The sequence below is a fragment of the Somniosus microcephalus genome, chromosome 30, assembly GCF_052327205.1.
Source record: "Somniosus microcephalus isolate GS21.2 chromosome 30, FLI_Smic_1.0, whole genome shotgun sequence".
NCBI classification, from domain to species: Eukaryota; Metazoa; Chordata; class Chondrichthyes; order Squaliformes; family Somniosidae; genus Somniosus; species Somniosus microcephalus.
This window is the reverse complement of record NC_141016.1, coordinates 1,395,518-1,418,499: the sequence shown is the minus strand read 5'-3', so window position 1 is coordinate 1,418,499 and position 22,982 is coordinate 1,395,518. Positions and strand designations below refer to the sequence as shown.

At 51.1% G+C, this 22,982-nt stretch overlaps 1 protein-coding gene across 1 annotated transcript in view; it reads right to left on the bottom strand.

Annotated features, from left to right (window-relative positions):
- Window positions 1-22,982, bottom strand: part of LOC147097851 (calcium-activated potassium channel subunit alpha-1-like) — a 154,474-nt gene that overhangs the window by 103,874 nt on the left and 27,618 nt on the right. Inside the window, exons 7-12 of the mRNA XM_085970789.1 lie at window positions 21,774-21,849; window positions 20,643-20,718; window positions 9,695-9,865; window positions 8,127-8,218; window positions 6,985-7,095; window positions 5,084-5,189 (exon numbers count right to left, since the gene is read on the bottom strand). Coding sequence (XP_085826915.1) covers window positions 5,084-5,189; window positions 6,985-7,095; window positions 8,127-8,218; window positions 9,695-9,865; window positions 20,643-20,718; window positions 21,774-21,849 — 632 coding nt within the window. The remainder of the gene's footprint in view (window positions 1-5,083; window positions 5,190-6,984; window positions 7,096-8,126; window positions 8,219-9,694; window positions 9,866-20,642; window positions 20,719-21,773; window positions 21,850-22,982) is intronic.

The window sequence follows — 22,982 nt, the reverse complement described above, 5'->3', positions numbered from 1 at the left end:
ACGCTCCCCAGCCCGCTTGTACCGCGGCTTCTGCTCCACGCTGCCCCAGTCTCAGCGCCTCTGGGCCCGACTTCTGTCCGGCTCCTTTCCCTCTCGACCGTGGTCGAGTGCACCGCCCTTATCCTCCGTTTATTTGTTTCTATTTTCCCTTTACTCACAGTCACCGTGGCTGACTTGCTTCTCGTGTTGATCGGCTCACTCACCACCGTGGCAGAAGGGACAATCCGTGCCTGTTGCTGATGGAAGACTTCGTGTTTGAAATCTTCCTCCTTTCTTGGTCTGCAGACTCGAGTTTTCTCTCAGCAAAACGACGAGGGCGGGTGCCTCTTCTCGACGCTCGTTTACTTCTTCAGAAGTATTGTTGCCGCAGGGTAAGATCGAACTCGTCGCCACTGTAAAGTCTGTGGGTGTATAACGAAGTAATACACAGACTACAAGAGTAACTTAAACAGGACTTTACTATTCGAAGGTCAGGGCGAATCTGCCCAATAAATCCGGACACAGCACTTATATACTGGTGTGGTCACCGTCGGTATTACAGTATACAGCAGCCAAGATAAAGTAGTGCCACACCTAAAATAGTTCTCTTAAAGGTGAACGGTTACATACGATAGTTCTCGTAAAGGTAGAACAGTTACATACACTACAACCTTTATACCCGGGCTTAGGGGTGGAGCCAGGGGCGGAGACATGCCCAGACCTGTACAGAGTTAACAGTGGTTTACCACACTGGGCAATGCTGGGGATGGGGGGGGCGGGGGCATGTGTTTAGTCACAATGCTCCGACCATTATTGGGTGTGGGGCAGGACTGATGGACCAGTTGGTCTTTGCCTACCCGTCAGTTTCACACGTTCGTGTGACCTTAATGGGCTCATTAGCAAGAAGAGGCCCGGCCTGTGTGCGAAGGCTGTACAGGGCAGCTGGGCTTCACCTCGAGCTGGGCGAAGGCCCTCCCGAATGGTCAGATCGGCTGCAACTGGGTCAAAGGTCAGAGGGATCCGGTTGTGAATGTCCTTGACAGGCACTTTGACCCCTGGCTCACCGTTCAATGCCATGGTGCAGCATTGGGACCGCAACAGAGTTAGTTGGAGATTGGGATCTGGGAGGAGATGGACGGTGGACTCGGCCCTTTGGGCAGCGAGGAGATGGACGGTGGACTCGGCCCTTTGGGCAGCGAGGAGATGTACGGTGGACTCGGCCCTTTGGGCATCGAGGAGATGGACGGTGGACTCGGCCCTTTGGGCAGCGAGGAGATGGATGGTGGACTCGGCCCTTTGGGCATCAAGGAGATGGACGGTGGACTCGGTGGACTCGGCCCTTTGGGCAGCGAGGAGATGGACGGTGGACTCGGCCCTTTGGGCAGCGAGGAGATGGACGGTGGACTCGGCCCTTTGGGCGTCGAGGAGATGGACGGTGGACTCGGCCCTTTGGGCAGCGAGGAGATGGACGGTGGACTCGGCCCTTTGGGCGTCGAGGAGATGGACAGTGGACTCGGCCCTTTGGACGTCGAGGAGATGGACGGTGGGCTCGGCCCTTTGGGCAGCGAGAAGATGGACGGTGGACTCGGCCCTTTGGGCGTCGAGGAGATGGACGGTGGACTCGGCCCTGGCCCTTTGGGCAGCGAGGAGATGGACGGTGGACTCGGCCCTTTGGGCGTCGAGGAGATGGACGGTGGACTCGGCTCTTTGGGCAGCGAGGAGATGGACGGTGGACTCGGCCCTTTGGGCAGCGAGGAGATGGACGGTGGACTCGGCCCTTTGGGCAGCGAGGAGATGGACGGTGGACTCGGTGGACTCGGCCCTTTGGGCGTCGAGGAGATGGACGGTGGACTCGGCCCTTTGGGCAGCGAGAAGATGGACGGTGGACTCGGCCCTTTGGGCGTCGAGGAGATGGACGGTGGACTCGGCCCTTTGGGCAGCGAGGAGATGGACGGTGGACTCGGCCCTTTGGACGCCGAGGAGATGGACGGTGGACTCGGCCCTTTGGGCAGCGAGGAGATGGACGGTGGACTCGGCCCTTTGGGCAGCGAGGAGATGGATGGTGGACTCGGCCCTTTGGGCAGCGAGGAGATGGACGGTGGACTCGGTGGACTCGGCCCTTTGGGCGTCGAGGAGATGGACGGTGGACTCGGTGGACTCGGCTCTTTGGGCGTCGAGGAGATGGACGGTGGACTCGGCCCTTTGGGCAGCGAGGAGATGGACGGTGGACTCGGCCCTTTGGGCAGCGAGGAGATGGACGGTGGACTCGGCTCTTTGGGCGTCGAGGAGATGGACGGTGGACTCGGCCCTTTGGGCGTCGAGGAGATGGACGGTGGACTCAGTGGACTCGGCCCTTTGGGCGTCGAGGAGATGGACGGTGGACTCGGCCCTTTGGGCGTCGAGGAGATGGACGGTGGACTCGGCCCTTTGGGCGTCGAGGAGATGGACGGTGGACTCGGTGGACTCGGCTCTTTGGGCGTCGAGGAGATGGACGGTGGACTCGGCTCTTTGGGCGTCGAGGAGATGGACGGTGGACTCGGTGGACTCGGCCCTTTGGGCAGCGAGGAGATGGACGGTGGACTTGGCCCTTTGGGCGTCGAGGAGATGGACGGTGGACTCGGCCCTTTGGGCGTCGAGGAGATGGACGGTGGACTCGGCCCTTTGGGCAGCGAGAAGATGGACGGTGGACTCGGCCCTTTGGGCGTCGAGGAGATGGACGGTGGACTCGGCCCTTTGGGCAGCGAGGAGATGGACGGTGGACTCGGCCCTTTGGGCGTCGAGGAGATGGACGGTGGACTCGGCCCTTTGGGCAGCGAGGAGATGGACGGTGGACTCGGCCCTTTGGGCAGCGAGGAGATGGACGGTGGACTCGGCCCTTTGGACGCCGAGGAGATGGACGGTGGACTCGGCCCTTTGGGCAGCGAGGAGATGGACGGTGGACTCGGTGGACTCGGCCCTTTGGGCGTCGAGGAGATGGACGGTGGACTCGGTGGACTCGGCTCTTTGGGCGTCGAGGAGATGGACGGTGGACTCGGCCCTTTGGGCAGCGAGGAGATGGACGGTGGACTCGGCCCTTTGGGCGTCGAGGAGATGGACGGTGGACTCGGCCCTTTGGGCAGCGAGGAGATGGACGGTGGACTCGGCCCTTTGGGCGTCGAGGAGATGGACGGTGGACTCGGCCCTTTGGGCAGCGAGGAGATGGACGGTGGACTCGGCCCTTTGGGCAGCGAGGAGATGGACGGTGGACTCGGTGGACTCGGCTCTTTGGGCGTCGAGGAGATGGACGGTGGACTCGGCCCTTTGGGCGTCGAGGAGATGGACGGTGGACTCAGTGGACTCGGCCCTTTGGGCGTCGAGGAGATGGACGGTGGACTCGGTGGACTCGGCTCTTTGGGCGTCGAGGAGATGGACGGTGGACTCGGCCCTTTGGGCGTCGAGGAGATGGACGGTGGACTCGGTGGACTCGGCTCTTTGGGCGTCGAGGAGATGGACGGTGGACTCGGCCCTTTGGGCGTCGAGGAGATGGACGGTGGACTCGGTGGACTCGGCCCTTTGGGCGTCGAGGAGATGGACGGTGGACTCGGTGGACTCGGCTCTTTGGGCAGCGAGGAGATGGACGGTGGACTCGGCTCTTTGGGCAGCGAGGAGATGGACGGTGGACTCGGCCCTTTGGGCGTCGAGGAGATGGACGGTGGACTCGGCTCTTTGGGCAGCGAGGAGATGGACGGTGGACTCGGCCCTTTGGGCGTCGAGGAGATGGACGGTGGACTCGGCTCTTTGGGCAGCGAGGAGATGGACGGTGGACTCGGCTCTTTGGGCAATGAGGAGATGGACGGTGGACTCGGCTCTTTGGGCAGCGAGGAGATGGACGGTGGACTCGGCCCTTTGGGCGTCGAGGAGATGGACGGTGGACTCGGTGGACTCGGCCCTTTGGGCAGCGAGGAGATGGACGGTGGACTCGGCCCTTTGGGCGTCGAGGAGATGGACGGTGGACTCGGCTCTTTGGGCAGCGAGGAGATGGACGGTGGACTCGGCTCTTTGGGCAATGAGGAGATGGACGGTGGACTCGGCTCTTTGGGCAGCGAGGAGATGGACGGTGGACTCGGCCCTTTGGGCGTCGAGGAGATGGACGGTGGACTCGGCTCTTTGGGCAGCGAGGAGATGGACGGTGGACTCGGCTCTTTGGGCGTCGAGGAGATGGACGGTGGACTCGGCTCTTTGGGCAGCGAGGAGCATGAGGTTGAACTCTTCCTTTCCCAGGAATGGATCAAGTCCGTGCACCACAAGAAACAATGGCCGCGGTCTATTGGTTCTATGGTCATCAGCTAGCTGGAAGGCCTGTGGACCGAGATGCTAATGGGGCCTGGGGCAATGGAAGTCGGGATATGCACGGCTAACTTTGTCTGAGGAGAGATATTCTTTATGGAGTCTTGGCCTCTAGGTCAATCCTTAAGTACGTTCCTCAGAAGCTGCATTTTGCTGAGGACTATGAACGGCCTGACTCCCCAATGGTCCGCGTGATATCAGGCCTGTAGCTTTGGGCCTGGTACCCACTCATCTGCTGATGGTGCTCTCTGCGATTGTGTAAAGCTTGGCACATCCATTGCTTCCCAATTTCAACGGTCATTGATGCTGGGGAACGTCAGACTGCTGGCCAGTTACCTTATTTGTCAAGGCCATTCTTGAGCAAAATGGTCCCTCGACAAAGGACAACTGCCAAGCCAGTGCGGCTGATGGCCCCCATTCTACGAGTGATTGGGTCAAAGGTGCTTGACCTCGAGAAGGATATGGCTAAACGCAAGGCCTGGGCAATGGTCTGTGCCAACTGCCAATAGGCTAGACCACACAGCCAATGATTTCCTCACCTGTGCTACCTACAACCTTAAGCCTGCTAGATGCTCACTCGCCAAGCCAGGCTCCATCAAGGTCAGGAGAGCAGGTCAGGGCGATGTTGTCTGCTATCCCGGGGCCTGTTATTTTCATGGAGGAATTATAATCCAAATAAAATGAACAGCTGTCAGTCAGAGGAGCGGCAATCAAATGCATTTGGGCCTCCGTCTGATAACATCAGCACCAGCATCATCGCAACTGTTAATGTTCTTACCTGAACCCTGTCCAAATCAGTTGGGTTGAGTACGGATCCTTGGTAAAACTCCATCTGGGTCATGTGGCGTTTGAACAGGGCCTGTAGCTCGAGGCCAGGGTTAAGGCTGTAACCAAGCATTGCGTACTGAGTTCATTGAGAAGACATTTCCTGTGAAACTAAGCTTAGATTGACTATTATTTACGTGATTCCAGTTCCTTTGTTCGGATAGACTGGAGCCGCCGCCATTTTGTTAATTCGTTCCTCCGCTCTCCATTTCTACAAATCAGTTACAGGAGCGAGCTCACTCTGAACAAAAGGTCAGCCACAGTACCACACGTTATATCCGGTAATGCTACAAGATATTTTTCTCGCCCAGTTTTCTTGTCAAGCTGGACTGTTGCACGGTCAGTTCTGTGACAACGCAGCTCAGCGGCGCCCCCATTTGGACCAGCCTACATGGTCAGGCAGGGCTGCCAACCCTCCAGGATTGGCCTGGAATCTCCCGGGATTGAAGATTGATCTCCAGGACACCGCCCGCGGTTTGAACCCAGCACTGTACAATGGGGGAAAGTCTGCGGAATAAAACTCCGAGATGAATTGAGTTTGGTGGTTTCACCCCACTCCGACGTGAGCTCACATACATCGAATTAACTTTGAAATTGGTAAGTCTGCCCAAGGGGACACAAGATAGCTGGCATGACGAATGGGTAAAATACAAGCAGCACTGGGTCACATCACCCAGACCGGGATTAAGACACAACGAGCTATATGTTCTGATTGGTACAGTTAACACACCAACTCCAAAACACACACATGCTGTATTGGCCCCCATGCGTTATCTTTGGGTAGGCTTTACCCCGCTTAAGATGGGGTTGGGAGGGGGAATAAAAAGATGGCAATTTGTCTTGGTTGCCAAACCTGACCCTTGTCCAACAATCTCAAAATGAAGGGCAATCAGCGACGGGGTTGGGTTCTGCTGAAGAGCAAAACAGCAGGAGGGGAGGGGGTCGGGGGTGGATTTTCAAACGCCCGCACAGGTGTGAAACAGGCGTGTCGGATGGGGGCAAATCGACTGAGGTGAAAATCAGGCGGGCGTGGATCCACCATGCTCTTTTCACACCCAGCACCAAATTCGAGATCTACCCCATTCCATCAGTGCTTCTACAATGGAGACTCCGCCCCTTACACATCGGCACAACACTGGGGCCATTTTTAATGATTCCCTTCTCGGGATCTGGGTGTCGCTGGCAAGGCCGGCATTTATTGCCCATCCCTAGTTGCCCTTGAGAAGGTGGTGGTGAGCCGCCTTCTTGAACCGCTGCAGTCCGTGTGGTGAAGGTGCTCCCACAGCGCTGTTAGGGAGGGAGTTCCAGGATTTTGACCCAGTGACGATGAAGGAACGGCGATATATTTCCAAGTCAGGATGGTGTGTGTTGGAGGGGAACTTGGAGGTGGTGGTGTTCCCATGCGCCTGCTGCCCTTGTCCTTCTCAGTGGTGAAGGTCTCGGGTGTGTTTTAGAACAAAATGCGGTTTGGGTTGGTGGTCCAGTTCTATAACCACTAGACTACCTTTCCTATGATAATAACATGAACTACAGCTACTCGAAATCAAAGACCAGTTGCTGCATTTTTATATTACTGGTTCACTAATGTTCTTTAGGGAAGGAAACCCGCCGTCCTTGCCCAGTCTTGGCCTATATGTGACTCCAGTCCCACACCAATATGGTTGACTCTTAACTGCCCTCTGAAGTGACCCAGCGAGACCCTCAATGTATAAAACCAAGGGTAATTAGGGATGGGCAATAAATGCCGGCCTCTCCAGCGACGCCCACAACCCGAGAATTTTTTTTTTTCAATATATATTTCAGATCTTGAAAGGAAACTAGGAGAGATGCCAGTTATCAGCACTTGGAACTTACTCCTCCATAACTACAATGTCTGTTGAACTTTCCTCTCTCTCTTTGCGGATAAAATCCTTCAGGAAATTATGGATACTGTACAGAGTGATGTGGCCGCAGACTACAACATATCTACAACAGATCACATACAAAGGTCAAAAGTTACACCACAGAAGTGAATCTTTTCGCAGTCGAGATGTGGGGAGCGCTCCCTTGTTCCTGGCATTGCACTGGCAAACTCTCACCCTCACTTGCCCTTGAAGACTCTAGGTGAAGTGGTTTGAAGCCGCTCCGAATCAGTTCTGTGGCGGGTGAAAAGGCGTGGCACAGTTATGGCTACAAATGGGCATCATGCCCAAATGAGAGGGCATGAGGGTTCCCCTCTGCAGGACCGGGAACGTTGGTGGACAGTAGGTCAACAGTAGACTTGACATTCATGCCAACAGTCTGCGCTTTGTGGGGTGGTTAGGAGCGTTAGCGCAAACTAGACTGTCTCTTTTGCTCGCTTTGCTGTACCCCTCCGCTCCCCCTCCCCCCACCTCCGCCGTGCCTCCTGTTCACCAAATGCTGCCCCAATAGATGTTCAGTGCAGAGTTAAGCCAGGGGTCCTGGGAACAGCCCCACAACCTCCTGCATCATTCCGCTAGCAATGCTGGTCGGCCTGACCCCAATCACAGCGTTGGTCGGCCGATTGGGAACACGAAGGGGGCAAGACAGTAGGGACGGAGATTTGAGAACCCAGCCTCCCCCGGGCAATGCGATAAGGAAAATTGGTTCCCCTTCTGCCAGCGCTAACAGTAGCAGTTTGACAACTTTTAACTGGCGGTTCTCAATTGTGACTTTCCAATGGCGGCTTCTCCTCAGCTATGATTTGCTACCGGACTAGGAGTTCAAAATCTCAACCAACCAGATGTAAGTGTGACACATGATGCGTGTGACAAGTGTCACGGCTGGTCATGCCCTCCTCTGACGCCCACGCACTGTCCGGCAGGAGTCCCTGTGTTGTGAGTGGAGGCAAGCCTTACCCTGCCTAACGCCCGTCCTGATCTGGGTGACTCGGAGAAAGCTTGCTGAGACAGCAGGGACATTTTAATAAAAAAAAATCGATCAGAAGACCCGTCTGGTCTGGGAAGTGACTGGCGAGACAGACGGAGAATACTCACTTTTTACCCATGACTTGTCGGTATGACCCAGTGTATTTGCGATGGCTCCCGATAATTTCTATAATCTCAGGGACGTGACTTGCAAACAAGGCCTGTCAGAGTTGGCAAAGGTTCGATTATTAGCTTTAATTTCAAAACCGGCCATCGTTAAGGTTTCGGTGGAGTTGCCGCGTTTAAGCCGAATGGTTATCACCACCATCGTACCTAGAAATACATCGAGACTACAGCACGGAGACAGGCCATTCGGCCCACTGGTCTGTGCCGGAGTTTCTGCTCCACACCAGCCTCCTCCCACCCCTCTTCATCTCACCCAATCAGCATAACCCTCTATTCCCTTCTCTCTCATGTGTTTATCTAGCTTCCCTTTAAATGCATCTATACTATTCACCTCAACCACTCCTTGTGCTAGTGAGTTCCACATTCTCAACACTCTCTGGGTAAAGAAGTTTCTCCCCTGGGTCGGGGGGTGATCAGTGGGTCGGGGGGTAATCGGTGGGTCGGGGGGGTGATCGGTGGGTCGGGGCGTGATCGGTGGGTCGGGGGTGATCGGTGGGTCGGGGGGCGATCGGTGGGTCGGGGGTGATCGGTGGGTCGGGGCGTGATCGGTGGGTCGGGGGCGATCGGTGGGTCGGGGGCGATCGGTGGGTCGGGGGCGATCGGTGGGTGGGTCGGGGTGTGATCGGTGGGTCGAGGGGGTGATCGGTGGGTGGGAGGGAGACGGCCAGCATTCTTCTAATGAGGGCTCAGGGGGACTATTCCTCCTCCTGGCTCCACCTTGATGTAACCTCCTGCAGTTAACGCCACGTCCTGCTGGGCAGGCTGAGCAAGTGGCGAGTGAAGCAGTGGGGCCTCCGCAAAATCTACAAAGGGTCCTGTAAGAAGTGCAGGATCCTTATTTCAATGAATTAATCTGGCCTTTAAATGTTCCCGCCGCACGCAGCCACCTTATCCAATATGGCGGGCGGCACACTTTCACCCAGAAATGTGCGCGCGCTTGTTACCCGCCATATTGGCACCTTAGTTTCCACTTAGCAACCGAAAAACGGGCCAAATGTTAGGTCTGGATCTCTTCTAAATACTTTGTTCAATGTAGATTGAAATGACCAGGGTATTGCAAAGCTAAGGGATCCCATTAGGTCCAACGCCATCATAGCCTCCAGTAGCATCCGCTACGTGCAAAATGGCAGCCGTGGTCTCCCGATGGGAGAGGCCCGTGGGCAAGGTCTCCTCTGCTAGTAACGCACCTTCATATAGCAGGTCAAGCTGGCCCCTTCCAGCCAGAAGTCTGAAAGTGGACTAAATTTACCTCGATTGTTCACCGGCCCTTCCCATGGTAACTGCCTGCGGGGGAGGGGGAGGAGGGAGTGGCGGGGGCAGGGGGGGCATCTCTGATCAAGAAGGACAACTTGGTGCCAACTTGAGTGACAGTTCCACCCATGCTCCCTCGGCAGAGAGGAGACTGTGGTGCCGTTAATCAGAGCTGGGTTCAAAGGGCGCACATTAGAGGCGAGATGAAGGAACACTGCATGCCTTAAAGACATTAGCAGAAAATGAAGGGATTGTCTTACCAAACCCAGGATGATGAAGAACACCATGAAGACCTGGCCAACTGTGGTCATGGCAATGATGTCACCGTACCCGACGGTTGACATGGTGACCATGAGTAGATAGACGCACTGCCAGTAAGTTAAGGTTTGCTCGTTGGATTCCTTCAACCAGGGGTCTCCGGAGTTCTCGATCTAAAAACAAAGAGCGTGACAATTAGTGACCAAGTCGTCCAAGAGTCTTCTTCACTCAACCCTAACCAGCCCAGGTGAAAGGACTCACGCAGCAGAAATGCTATGACGAAGATTCAGGCTTGGAGGCAAATAAAATTGGCCACAACATCCTCAGACCTTCCCAAGTCTTCCCCTGCCTCTCCCCTCCTCACTCTTCCTCTGTTAACAACCCCCGTGGTACCTCACCCCACCCTGCAACCGCCCCCCCCAACCAGGCAGCCAGTCTAGACGGTGCAAGGGCAGGGGATGGACTTTTACAAGTTATCTTCACATAAACTGGAGGGTGAGGGGTCAAACCTGGAGTCTTCCTGAGCTACTGAGCAATCTGCAAGAGCTTGAAGAGTTTCCAACGCTGCCCATATCCTGTCCCACACCGAGTCCCGCTCGCCCATCACCCCATCTCTCTGGCCTACATTGGCTCCTGGCCCCCCAATGCCTCATGTTCAAATCCCTCCATGGCTTACACGGGATTACATGGGATATACGGCACAGAAACAGGCCATTCGGTCCAACCTGTCCATGCCGGCGTTTATGCTCCACTCGAGCCTCCTCCCGTCTTTCCTCATCTAAATCTATCAGCATAACCCTCGATTCCCTTTGCCCTCATATGCTTGTCCAGCCTCCCCTTAAATACATCGATACTATTCGCTTCAACCACTCCCTGTGGTAGCGAGTTCCACATTCTCACCACTCTCTGGGTAAAGAAGTTTCATTTTGGTAGGAACAATAGGGAATTCCCTATTGGATTTCTTGGTGACTATCTTATATTGATGGCCTCTAGTTATGCTCTTCCCCACAAGTGGAAACATTCTCTCCGGATCCACTCTATCTAAACCTTTCATAATTTTAAAGACCTCTATTCGGTCACCCCTCAGCCTTTTTTCAAGAAAAAAGAGACCCAGCCTGTTCATCATTTCCTGATATGTATACCCTCGCATTTCTGGTATCATCTCTGTAAATCTTCTCTGCACCCTCTCCAGTGCCTCTATACCCTTTTTATAATATGGTGACCAGAACTGTACGCAGTACTCCAAGTGTGGTCTAACCAAGGTTCGACACAGGTTTAGCATAACTTCCCTACTTTTCAATTCTATCCCTCTAGAAATAAACCCTAGTGCTTGGTTTGCTTTTTTTTTTATGGCCTTGCTAACCTGTGTCGCAACTTTTAGTGATTTGTGTATTTGTACTCCGAGATCCCTTTGTTCCTCTACCCCACCTAGACTCGCACCCTCCAAGTGGTAAGTGACCTCCCTATTCTTCCTACCAAAATGTAATACCTCACATTTATCTGTGTTGAACTTCATTTGCCAATTACTTGCCCATTCTGCAAGTTAATAGAAACATAGAAGATAGGAGCAGGAGTAGGCCATTCGGCCCTTCGAGCCTGCTCCGCCATTCAATGAGATCATGGCTGATCATTCAAATTCAGTACCCTGTCCCTGCCTTCTCCCCATATCCCTTGGTCCCTTTAGCCTTAAGAAATATATCCAACTCTTTCTTGAATATATTTAATGAACTGGCCTCCACCGCCCTCTGTGGCAGAGAATTCCACAGGTTCACCACTCTCTGGGTGAAGAAATTCCTCCTCATTTCAGTCCTAAATGTCCTACCCCTTATCCTTAGACTATGACCCCTGGTTCTGGACTCCCCGACCATCGGGAACATCCTTCCAGCATCTAGTCTGTCCAGGCCTGACAGAATTTTATAGGTTTCGATGAGATCCCCTCTCAATCTTCTAAACTCCAGTGAGTATAAGCCCAATCGACACAATCTCTCCTCATACGTCATTCCTGCCATCCCAGGTATCAGCCTGGTGAATCTTCGCTGCACTCCTTCCATGGCAAGAACATCCTTCCTCAGATAAGGCGACCAAAACTGCACACAATACTCAAGGTGCGGTCTCACCAAGGCCCTGTACAACTGTAGCAAGACATCCTTGTTCCTGTACTCGAACCCTCTTGCTACGAAGGCCAACATACCATTTGCCTTCTTAACCGCCTGCTGCACCTGCATGCTTACCTTCAGCGGCTGGTGCACAAGAACACCCAGGTTTCTTTGCACTTCCCCTTCTCCCAATCTATTGCCATTCAAATAATAATGTGCCTTCCTGTTTTTGCCACCAAAGTGGATAACCTCACATTTATCCACATTATAGTGCATTTGCCATGTTTCTGCCCAATCACCTAACCTGTCCAAATCGTACTGGAGTTTCATGACATCCTCCTCGCAGCATACCCTCCCACTCAGCTTTGTGTCGTCTGCAAATTTGGAGATATTACATCTAATTCCCTCGTCTAGATCATTAATATATATTGTGAACAGCTGGGGTCCTAGGACCGATCCTTGCGGTACCCCACTAGTCACTGCCTGCCACTCGTAAAATGACCTGTTTATTCCAACTCTTTGCTTTCTGTCCGCCAACCAGTTCTCTATCCAAGTCAATACCTTGCCCCCAATCCCATGTGCCTTAATTTTGCACGCTAATCTCTTATGCGGGACCTTATCGAAAGCCTTCTGAAAGTCCAAATACACCACATCCACTGGTTCTCCCTTATCTATTTTACCAGTTACATCCTCAAAAAATTCCAGTAGATTAGTCAAGCATGATTTACCTTTTGTAAATCCATGTTGATTTTGTCCGATCCTGTCACTGCTTTCCAAGTGCTCTGCTATTACATCTTTTATAATGGACTCTAGCATTTTCCCCACTATCGATGTCAGGCTTACCGGTCTATAATTCCCCGCTTTTTCTCTGCCACCTCTTTTGAATAGTGGGGTAACATTAGCTATCCTCCAATCCATGGGTACTGTTCCAGAGTCTATCGAGTTCTGGAAGATGACCAGCAATGCATCTACTATTTCTAGGGCCACTTCCTTAAGTACCCTGGGATGTAGATTATCAGGCCCTGGGGATTTATCGGCCTTCAATCCCATCAATTTCCCTAACACCATTTCCCTACAAATACTGATTTCTTTCAGTTCCTCCCTTTCATCAGACCCTATGGCCTAGAAATTAGGTTGGGGCGCCAAAGTGGCGCAAAAGTCGGCTGAGCGCAGGATTTAGCGCAGCGATCGGAGTGATACCGATCACCAGAAATTCAGTTTCAGTGCTGCTCGAGGGACACGGGGCGAGGCTCGAGGCGCTCCACGTCCCTCTTAGGGCGCTGAAACTGATTATCGCAGCGCAACGTGCCGCAGCGCCACACGCTGCGGCACGGCACGCTGCGGTACTGCAGGCCTTCCTCCCACTGTTAAGGGGGAGGTGCCTACAACAGCGCGATCCCCGATCGCGAGTGCCGGCAAATGAGCCCGGCACCAAGGAGAAGTGCCGGGCTCTCGAGAAACAGCCGGCAATGCCGCGGGGGGGGGGAGCGGTTAGGAGGCCGGGGACGGAGGTGCTGGCAGGCGGCCGCCCCGCACCTCCACCTTAACTTGCGCCGCTGCCGGCACAGTAAGGCCCCGTGAACCGGGCGCGGGTAGCGAGCGGCGCAACTGCGGCTTTCGCTACCAAATATCGCGAACGGGGCACGAATGGGGCGCTGCGCACACCGATGATGTCATCGGTGGCGGCGCAGCGCAAATGCCTAACGCCACCATTAGCGCCCCTACTGAATATCGCCGGAGACGCAGCCAGTGGCGCTACAGCCACTGACTGCCTCTTTAGGCGCTAACAGGTGGCGCTACTCACCCAATTTCTCCCCCTATGTTCCCTGACATCTCTGGGAGGTTATTTGTGTCCTCCTTTGTGAAGACAGAACCAAAGTATGTATTTAATTGGTCTGCCATTTCTTTGTTCCCCATTATAAATTCCCCTGATTCTGACTGCAAGGGACCTACGCTTGACTTCACCAATCTTTTTCTCTTCACATATCTATAAAAGCTTTTACAGTCAGTTTTTATGTTCCCTGAAAGCTTACTCTCATATTCTATTTTCCCTTTCTTAATTAATCCCTTTGTCCTCCTTTGTTGAATCCTGAACTGCTCCCAATCCTCAGGATTATTGCTTTTTCTGGCCAATTTGTATGTCCTCTCCTTGGATCTTATGCTATCCCTAATTTCCCTTGTTACCCACGGTTGAGTTACCTTTTTTGTTTTATTTTTGTGCCAAACTGGGATGAACAACTTCTGCAGTTCATCCATTCGGTCTTTGAATGTTTGCCATTGCCTATCCACTGTCACCCCTTTGAGTGCCATTCCCCAATCAATCCTACCCAACTCGCTCCTCAGACTGTAGTGTATGTAACTGTTCTACCTTTAAGAGAACTATCGTATGTAACCGTTCACCTTTAAGAGAACTATTTTAGGTGTGGCACTACTTTATCTTGGCTGCTGTATACTGTAATACCGACGGTGACCACACCGGTATATAAGTGCTGTGTCCGGATTTATTGGGCAGATTCGCCCTGACCTTCGAATAGTAAAGTCCTGTTAAAGTTACTCTTGTAGTCTGTGTATTAATTCGCCATAATACCTACAGACTTTACAGTGGCGACGAGTTCGATCTTACCCTGCGGCAACAATACTTCCGAAGCAGTTAACGAGCGTCGAGAAGAGGCACCCGCCCTCGTCGTTCTGCTGAGAGAAAACTCGAGTCTGCAGAGCAAGGAAGAAGGAAGAATTCAGACACGAAGCCTTCCATCAGCAACAGGCACTGATTGTCCCTTCTGCCACGGTGGTGAGTGAGCCGATCAGCACGAGAAGCAAGTCGGCCACGGTGACTGTGAGTAAAGGGAAAATAAAAAAATAAACGGAGGATAAGGGCGGTGAACTCGACCACGGTCGGGGGAAAGGAGCCGGACAGAAGTCGGGCCCAGAGGCGCTGAGACTGGGGCAGCGTGGAGCACGGAAGCCGCGGTACAAGCGGGCTGGGAGACGCAACGGCGTCGTGAGACAGCTAGACCGCGACCGGCGAAAAAGGCCGGGCAGCTACCGAGGCCACGAGGCGCTGCGACCGGGATCGTAAGGCGCGGGAAGATATAAAAATAAATAAACCGCGGGGAACTCAGCCGCAGCCGGGGAGGAAAGCACCGGACTGCGAGAGGGCTGGGAGGCGCGATTGGAGTGAAAAAGGCCGGGCAGCGACCAAGGCCACGAAGCGCTGTGACCGGGATCGTAAGGCGCGGGAAGATATAAAAATAAATAAATCACGGAGAACTCAGCCGCAGCCGGGGAGGAAAGCACCGGACTGCGAGAGGGCTGGGAGGCACGATTGGAAGCCGCTGAGGGAGAGACAGAGCCCGAGCGAGCGGGAGAGACAGAGCCCGAGCGAGGGAGACTGAGCGAGATCCAGCCCAGCGGCTGAAACTGTTCGCCGTCAACGGGTTGTACCCAGGGCCGGTTGCCCTGCCGAGAAAAGGGAACAAGGAACGCACTGAAGCTGACGCGCAGGCTGCGAACCCCGAAAGCCAGCGGTCGTCGCCCGAAGGAAAAGCTTACCCCTCCCGCCAGGGGAAGAAACGCGGGAAGCCGCCAGTAGGCGGGGAAGACGACAGAAGCGGGAAACCGCCATTTTGAAAGTGGGCGGGGGAAGAAGACAAGCGCGGGAAACCGCCATTTTGAAAAAAAAAAGTTAAAGAAAAATTTCGTGTTTGTTTCGCAGAAAGATAGTGAGAGATAGTGAAGATGCCTAAGCATGGTAACATCAACAACTTCGATTCCGAGGTGGAAGATTGGGCCACGTACGTAGAACGTATCGAGATATATTGTGAGGCCAATAAGATAGCAGATGATGATAAAGCTCTCACCTTATTAAACGCAATGGGGGTAAAGACATACGGGCTATTGAAGCATCTTCTATCACCAGCTAAACCGGCGGATCAGACTTTCGCTAAGATTGTTGCTGTCCTGAAGAATCATTTGAACCCCACACCACTGATGTTGGCGGAACGATTCAAATTCTATGCGAGAACGCAACGGAAAGAGGAAAGCAACGCGGAATACTTGGTCGAACTGTGTAGACTAGCGAAATACTGCCAGTTTGGGGAAAATCTGACAGAGGCATTGAGAGACAAGTTCGTGTGCGGGTTGTCGAAGGAAGGAACACAAAAGCGTCTGCTAGAAGAGAACGATCTCACACTTGATAAGGCTGTCCTTATTGCAGCATCGCACGAAGCCGCAGCGAGAGGCACAGTGGAAATGCAGCTGAAGGCAGCGGTACTCAGTGTGGATCAAATTACTTCGGGTACATCGAAATGTTATCGTTGTGGGAAGACAACACACGACCAGAACCAATGCTGGTTTAAAAACCAGGAATGTAGAAAATGTGGCAAACTTGGTCACATAGCTAAGGTATGCCGGTCAGGAAAGAAGACCAACAACAACAAAAAAAAGTCACCGCAGGAAAAGTACAATAAGGTACACAAGGTGGCTGAGAAGAGTTCAGATGAACAGAATTCGGATTCAGACCCAACCGTTCAGGAACTGGGTAGTCTGAGAATTCACAATGTGAGTAAGGAAGCTGACCTGCAAACTATCTGGGTCATGCTAAAAATAGCCGGAGTCCAAGTGAAAATGGAATTGGACACAGGATCAGCCCTATCAGTCATAAATCGAAGGGATTACAACCGGCTATTCTCACACATACCCTTGAGAGATACCAAGATCGTATTGCAGACATACACGGGGCAGAAAGTATACCCCATGGGAAAGATAAAAGTCAAGGTGAGAGACAGGGGCAAAGAATACCAAGGAATGTATTTATATGTACTACCTAAGGGAGGTCCACCACTTCTGGGACGGGAGTGGATCTGGGAAATAAACATGGAATGGCACTATTTAAAAGCAATAATGAGCGAGAACTCAGTGAAGACAATCAGCTCAGACTCTGAAACGGATGACGATAAGACCAGCCCAGGTGCAAAAGACAAGTTTAAAATGGACTTGCTGACTAAGGTTGGAAAAACGAAGGAGTGCATAAATGCTTATGCTTCAGAGGAGAACAAAGTTTCAGAACAGAATTCCACTGAACAACAACAACATAGTTTGACAGAGAATTCTGAGTCTGTCCAGTTTACAGATATGCACAATTCTGAGGAACACCGGGCTCGAACTCAACTCCATTTCAAATTACAACAGCAATTAGAACAATTGAGTTGCCGTCTCGAACAAGAGATGAAAGCAATGAAAAAGTTCTGTGACACAGAGTTGGAGAACCTGGAAAGACAACAGAAACAGCTGATGGAGAAAAAGGAGCAGGAGCACACAAACCGTCGGGGCAAGGAGGCCAAACGAATCAAAGCTGATTCGGTTTCAGAAGGTGCGTGCTTTAATCTGGTGGAGCAAGAGGTTCAGCAACTGAAAGCGCTTGTTAGCGGATTGCAGGCAGAAAAGACTGATTTGGTCGCCATGAACTCCGAGCTCCTACTGAAGTTGGGTGCAGCATCACCGGACGATTCAAGTGGGGAAATTCAAATGGTGGAGGCTGCGGATGATGGCGAAGTAGAAACAGCAAAGGAGCCCCAGGGCAAGGTTATAAACAGCCCTGCAGCTACTGGGAAACGTATGAGGTCAGAAGAGTTAACGGTCAGCCAACTCTTTCATATGCTGAAGGACAAGACTCTGAAATGGGAACAAATTGAACATGAGTTTAAATCTTCAAAGGAGAGGGGTTTGGAGTTAACGGTCAGCCAACTCCTTCATATGCTGAAGGACAAGACTCTGAAATGGGAACAAATTGAACAGGAGTTTAAATCTTCAAAGGAGAGGGGTTTGGAGCTCCCAAAAGTTATTGAAGTAGCTGAGGTTGCAACACAGACTGAGAAGATGGCAGCAGAGCAACCCTTGGATGCTAAAAGTACGCTGACTCACGTCAATGTTGAACAACAGAAGGTTGAAACAGCTGCTGCAGTAGAGGGATTGAATAGTCCGATCAACCAATCTCCGAATGAAGTTGAAGTATTGAAATCACAAATGACGTCATTAGTAAAAGACTTGCAGGAAGCCCAGAAAAAGCTGGATGAAGCTGAACGCCTGAAGAAGTCTCTTCAGGAAAGATGTCTGGATTTGGAACAAAAGCTGGCTAATGTCCAGCTGGGTATGGAGGAAATAGAAGACCCTCTCACTGGCCTAGCTCAAGATGACACCGAATATTACCATGACCTGTTGGACGACATCGAATATTACGATGACCTGTTCTGCCCAGCTTGTGATGAAAACTCCCAAAGTGCAGAAACCATGAAGAATCACAAAAAGTCTAAGGAACATCGGGAGATGGTGGCGCTACTACGGAAAAAGGAGGACGAGAAGGAGGAACTGTGCATGCAGCTGGCAGCTGACAGTGGAGCCCAGAGAGTCTCCAAGAAGCAGAAAAGGAAAAGATGAAGCAGAAGATGATGATCATCTGGACCATCATCATCACTACTAGATCACGCACGGGGTCCCTTCGAACGGAGCCAAATCAGTTTGGAAGTAGAAAAACTTCCCAAGGTACTCAAGTTTTTACAAGCCAACAATGCTGGTTCAGAAGGACGGAAGTTCAAGCTGTTAAGTCCAGTGAAGGACTATTGGATGAGTCACTCCAGCAACGTGAACCGACTACACCACAGGGAACTGCTACACCACTGAGGTGTTGTCAGGACCGAGTCAAGAAGCACGGAAGGCGCATCCACCGAGATTGAATCTGTGAACTGTTTTCCGCAGAGACTGAATCTATGAACTGTTTCCCGCAGAGACTGAATCTGTGAACTGTTTCCGCAGAGACTACATCTGTGAACTGTTTTAACATGAAGTTGGATATATGTTATGATGTTATGTTTAATGGGGAATAAGTATGTTGTAAGCTAAAAAGGGAGGATTGTAGTGTATGTAACTGTTCTACCTTTAAGAGAACTATTGTATGTAACCGTTCACCTTTAAGAGAACTATTTTAGGTGTGGCACTACTTTATCTTGGCTGCTGTATACTGTAATACCGACGGTGACCACATATAAGTGCTGTGTCAGGATTTATTGGGCAGATTCGCCCTGACCTTCGAATAGTAAAGTCCTGTTAAAGTTACTCTTGTAGTCTGTGTATTAATTCGCCATAATACCTACAGACTTTACACAGACCATCGTAGTTTCCCTTATTTAAATTGAGGACCCTTGTCTCTGAGTCAACTACTTCATTCTCCATCTTAATGAAGAATTCGACCAAGGGACCTCGTACAACAAGATTGCTAATTAATCCTTTCTCATTACATAATACCCAGTCTAAGATGGCCTGATCTCTGGTTGGTTCCTCGACATATTGGTCCAGGAAACCATCCCATAAACACTCCAGGAATTCCTCCTCCACAGTATTGTTACTAATTTGGTTAGCCCAATCTATATGTAGATTAAAGTCACCCATGATGACTGCTGTGCCCTTATTGCACGCTTCTTTAATTTCCCTTTTAATGCCATCCCCAACCTCCGCCTTACTGTTTGGAGGTCTATATACCACTCCCATTAATGTTTATTAATGTCCTCCTGTAACTTGTTGCAGTCCTCCTCAGTATTGACTATCCCCCCACTCCCCAATTTGGGGTCATCTGCAAATTTAGAAATTGTGATTTTGATTCCAAAGTCTAAATCGTTAATATAAATTGTGAACAGCAGTGGTCCCAGCACTGATCCTTGTGGAACACCACTACCCACTTTCTGCCCCTGTGAATAGCTGCCCTTTACTCTCAATCTTTGCTTTCTGTCCTGAAGCCAACCAGCAATCCATTCTGCTCCTTGTCCCCTGACTCTGCATTCTCTGACCTTGTTCATCAGTCTATTATGGGGTACCTTATCGAAGGCCTTTTGAAAATCCAGATAAATTACATCTACTGCATTACCCTTGTCTACTCTCTCTGTTACCTCTTCAAAAAATTCATTGAGGTTGGTCAAGCAAGACTTTCACTTTTGAAATCCATGCTGACTATTCATTATTATATTTTTGGTTTCTAGATGTTCTTCTATTTTCTCCTTTAGTAAGGATTCCGTTATTTTTCCTACCACCGATGTTAAGCTGACTGGTCTATATTTCCCTGCACATGTTCTATCCCCTTCTTAAATATCGGTATTACGTTAGCTGTCCGCCAGTCCTCTGGCACTACACCTTTTACCTAATGAATTATTAAATATGTGTAGTAATGCCTCTGCTATCTCTTCCCTAGATTCTTTTAAAATGCGTGGATGCAATCCATCCGGACCAGGGGTTTTATCCTTTGAGTTTGATTAGTTTATTTAATTATCCCTTTTTTTATTTTAAATGCACTTATCTCATTACTCATCTCCTCATCCAATGTCATGTTCTATACTGAAGCAAAATAATAATTTAATATTTCTGCCATCTCGCCTCTCTCTATTTCTGTAACCTCATCCAACCCTACAACCCACCCCACCCCCCCCAAAAAAAAACTCTGATCCCAGGATCTTCTGCAACACCCTCTCCCTTGGCCCCACCATTGGTGGCCATGCATTCAGCTGCCTGGGCCCTAAGCTCCAGAATTCCCTCCCTAAACCTCTCCGCCTCTCTCTCCACCTTTAAGACCTATCCTTAAAACCAGTCTCTTTGAGTAAGTTTTTGATAACCGCTTCCTCAGCTCGCCCCCTTCACCTGAGCATCTATTTTCCCCAAGCCTCTGAGAATCATCTCGGGACCTCTTTCCACATTAAAGCCGCTACACAAATGCAAGATGCCCTTGTTGCCATTAATAAGTAAAGTCAATGTCCCCAAAACCTGTGGTGTATGAAACAGGTGGAAGTAGTAAAGAACCGGGCTACAAACTCACCGTGTGGATAAAGCCAGCAGCCGTGAGCCACGTGCCCAGAAACACAGACAGCAAACTTGCCAATTTGATGTTTGTACTGTAGAATAAAATATTTAAAGATCAGTAGGAATGGTGAGCAGCAGGGATTCAACACCGGAGGAAATATTACACTGTTCTTAGCTCCTTTTACTGCCAAATTTTTCCCCTTCTTCTCCTGAAGGCACAGGAATCTATTCTCCAACAAGAGCCGGTTTGGCTCAGTGGGCAGCAGAAAGTCATGGGTTCAAGCCCCACTCCAAAGACATAATCTAGGCTGAGGGAGTGCTGCGCTGTCAGAGGTACCGCCTTTCGGATGAGGCGTTAAACTGAAGCCCTGCCAATGAGATTAAGGCGAATCTGTACCTGAACTCCATTGATCTGTCTTTGCTCCGTATCCCTTGCTACCCCTTACCCAATAAAAATCGATCAACTTCAGTCTTGGAAGCTCCAATTGACCCCCAGCATCCACAGCTTTTTGGGGGAGAGAGTTCCAGATTTCCACTACCCTTTGTGTGAAGAAGTGCTTCCTGACATCACCCCTGAACGGCCTGGCTCTAATTTGAAGGTTATGCCCCCTTGTTCTGGACTCCCCCCACCAAAAGAAATTGCTCCTGTCTAACTACCCTTCGAATCCTTTTAAACATTTTAAACACCTCGATCAGATCACTATTCAATCTTCTAAACTCAAGACAATACAAGCCTCGTCAATGCAACCTCATAATTTAACCCTTTTAGCCCCGGTATCATTCTGGTGAATCTGCGCTGCTCCCCCTCCAAGGTTAATATATCCTTCCTGAGGTGCGGGGCCCAGAACTGAACGCAGTTACTCCAGATGTGGTCTGACCAAAGCTCTGCACAGCTGAAGCATCACTTCCTCCCCTCGAGAGAAGGTCCCAGGTCTGTGGCTCTCTCGCCAGCAGTCAGTCAGCTCTCGCATGCTAGGATGAGAAGGGAGAATAGTGGATGAAGAGAGAATGTAAAAGGTTCTTCAGGACATGCTTGTGTTTAGCACCTGACATCTTCTGGCCCTCTGCCCGCTGGCTGTCGGCACTTTACGAAGCTGTTGCGATACCACCTGATAGTATCGACCCCACCACTCACAGCATAACTTACTTTCTCTTCAGGATCCTTAAATACTGCAATATTTCTGGCAACTGCAGCAGGCGGAGAGACCTCAGGAACCTCAAGCCTGCGTGAGGGCAAACAAAAACAAAAATCACCTTGCTGTCTGCAAATTGGCTGCCGTGTTTCCTACATTACAACAGTGACTAGACTTCAAAAGTACTTCATTGGTTGAAACTACTTTGGAACGTCCTGAGGTAGTGAAAGGCGCTGCAGAAATGCAAGACTTTCTTTCAGACAGTTGAGATTGAACTAAAGCAAAATGCGAACTGGACTGTCCAGAGAGTGTGGAAAAATGTAAGTGAGAATTGGATAGGAACACAGGAACAGTTGGAGGCCATTCAGGCCCTCGAGCCTGTTCCACCATTTAATTCGATCATGGCTGATCTGTATCTCACCTCCATTTGCCCGCCTTTGCTCCACATCCCTTAATAATCTTACCCAACAAAAATCTATCAATCTCAATTTTGAAATGTTCAATTGACCCCCAGCCTCAACAGCCTTTTGAGGGAGAGAGTTCCAGATTTCCACTGCCCTTTGTGTGAAGGAGTGTTTGAGGGAGTGGGCGATAGATGGACTTTCATTTTTGGGACTGGCCGGGTGGACTGCAGAATCTTACTTCCCCAAGTTCCTTCAAGACACCTCATAGAGGAAATTCTATCTCAACAAGTCTCAACCATTGAGGGAAAGCTTAGCTGCATCAATGTGAATCTTCCCGCTTCCCAAACCAAACCAACTCTCCTTCTGGCATAGGACCCTGGCTATTCTCTTCTAATCTATGTCTAATTCTCAGTCGTGTCGTGCTATAAGGCAGAGAAGGCACTTTCATCCGATGCCCGTGGACTGCATTTGAAATCGGGTCACAGAGGGGAAAGGACAAAGCACACCTCTCCGAGTCTTCATTGCTCAGTTCTTCAGTGCATTTACTCACCGAGTGTCGTGACTCTCACCAGAACCTTCTGATAGACCCTCGGTCAGACCATATCTGGCTGGAGTGACTGGGTTCAGTTCTGGGCCCCGCTCCTCAGGAAGGATATATTGGCCTTGGAGGGGAGCAGCGCAGATTCACCAGAATGGTACCGGGACTTAGAGAGTTAAATTATGAGGACAGGTTGCATAAACTAGGCTTGTGTTTCTTGTTGGGGGCGAGTCTGGGGAGAAACAATCCGGCACTTTCACGGTCACTTTACCTGCTGCCAA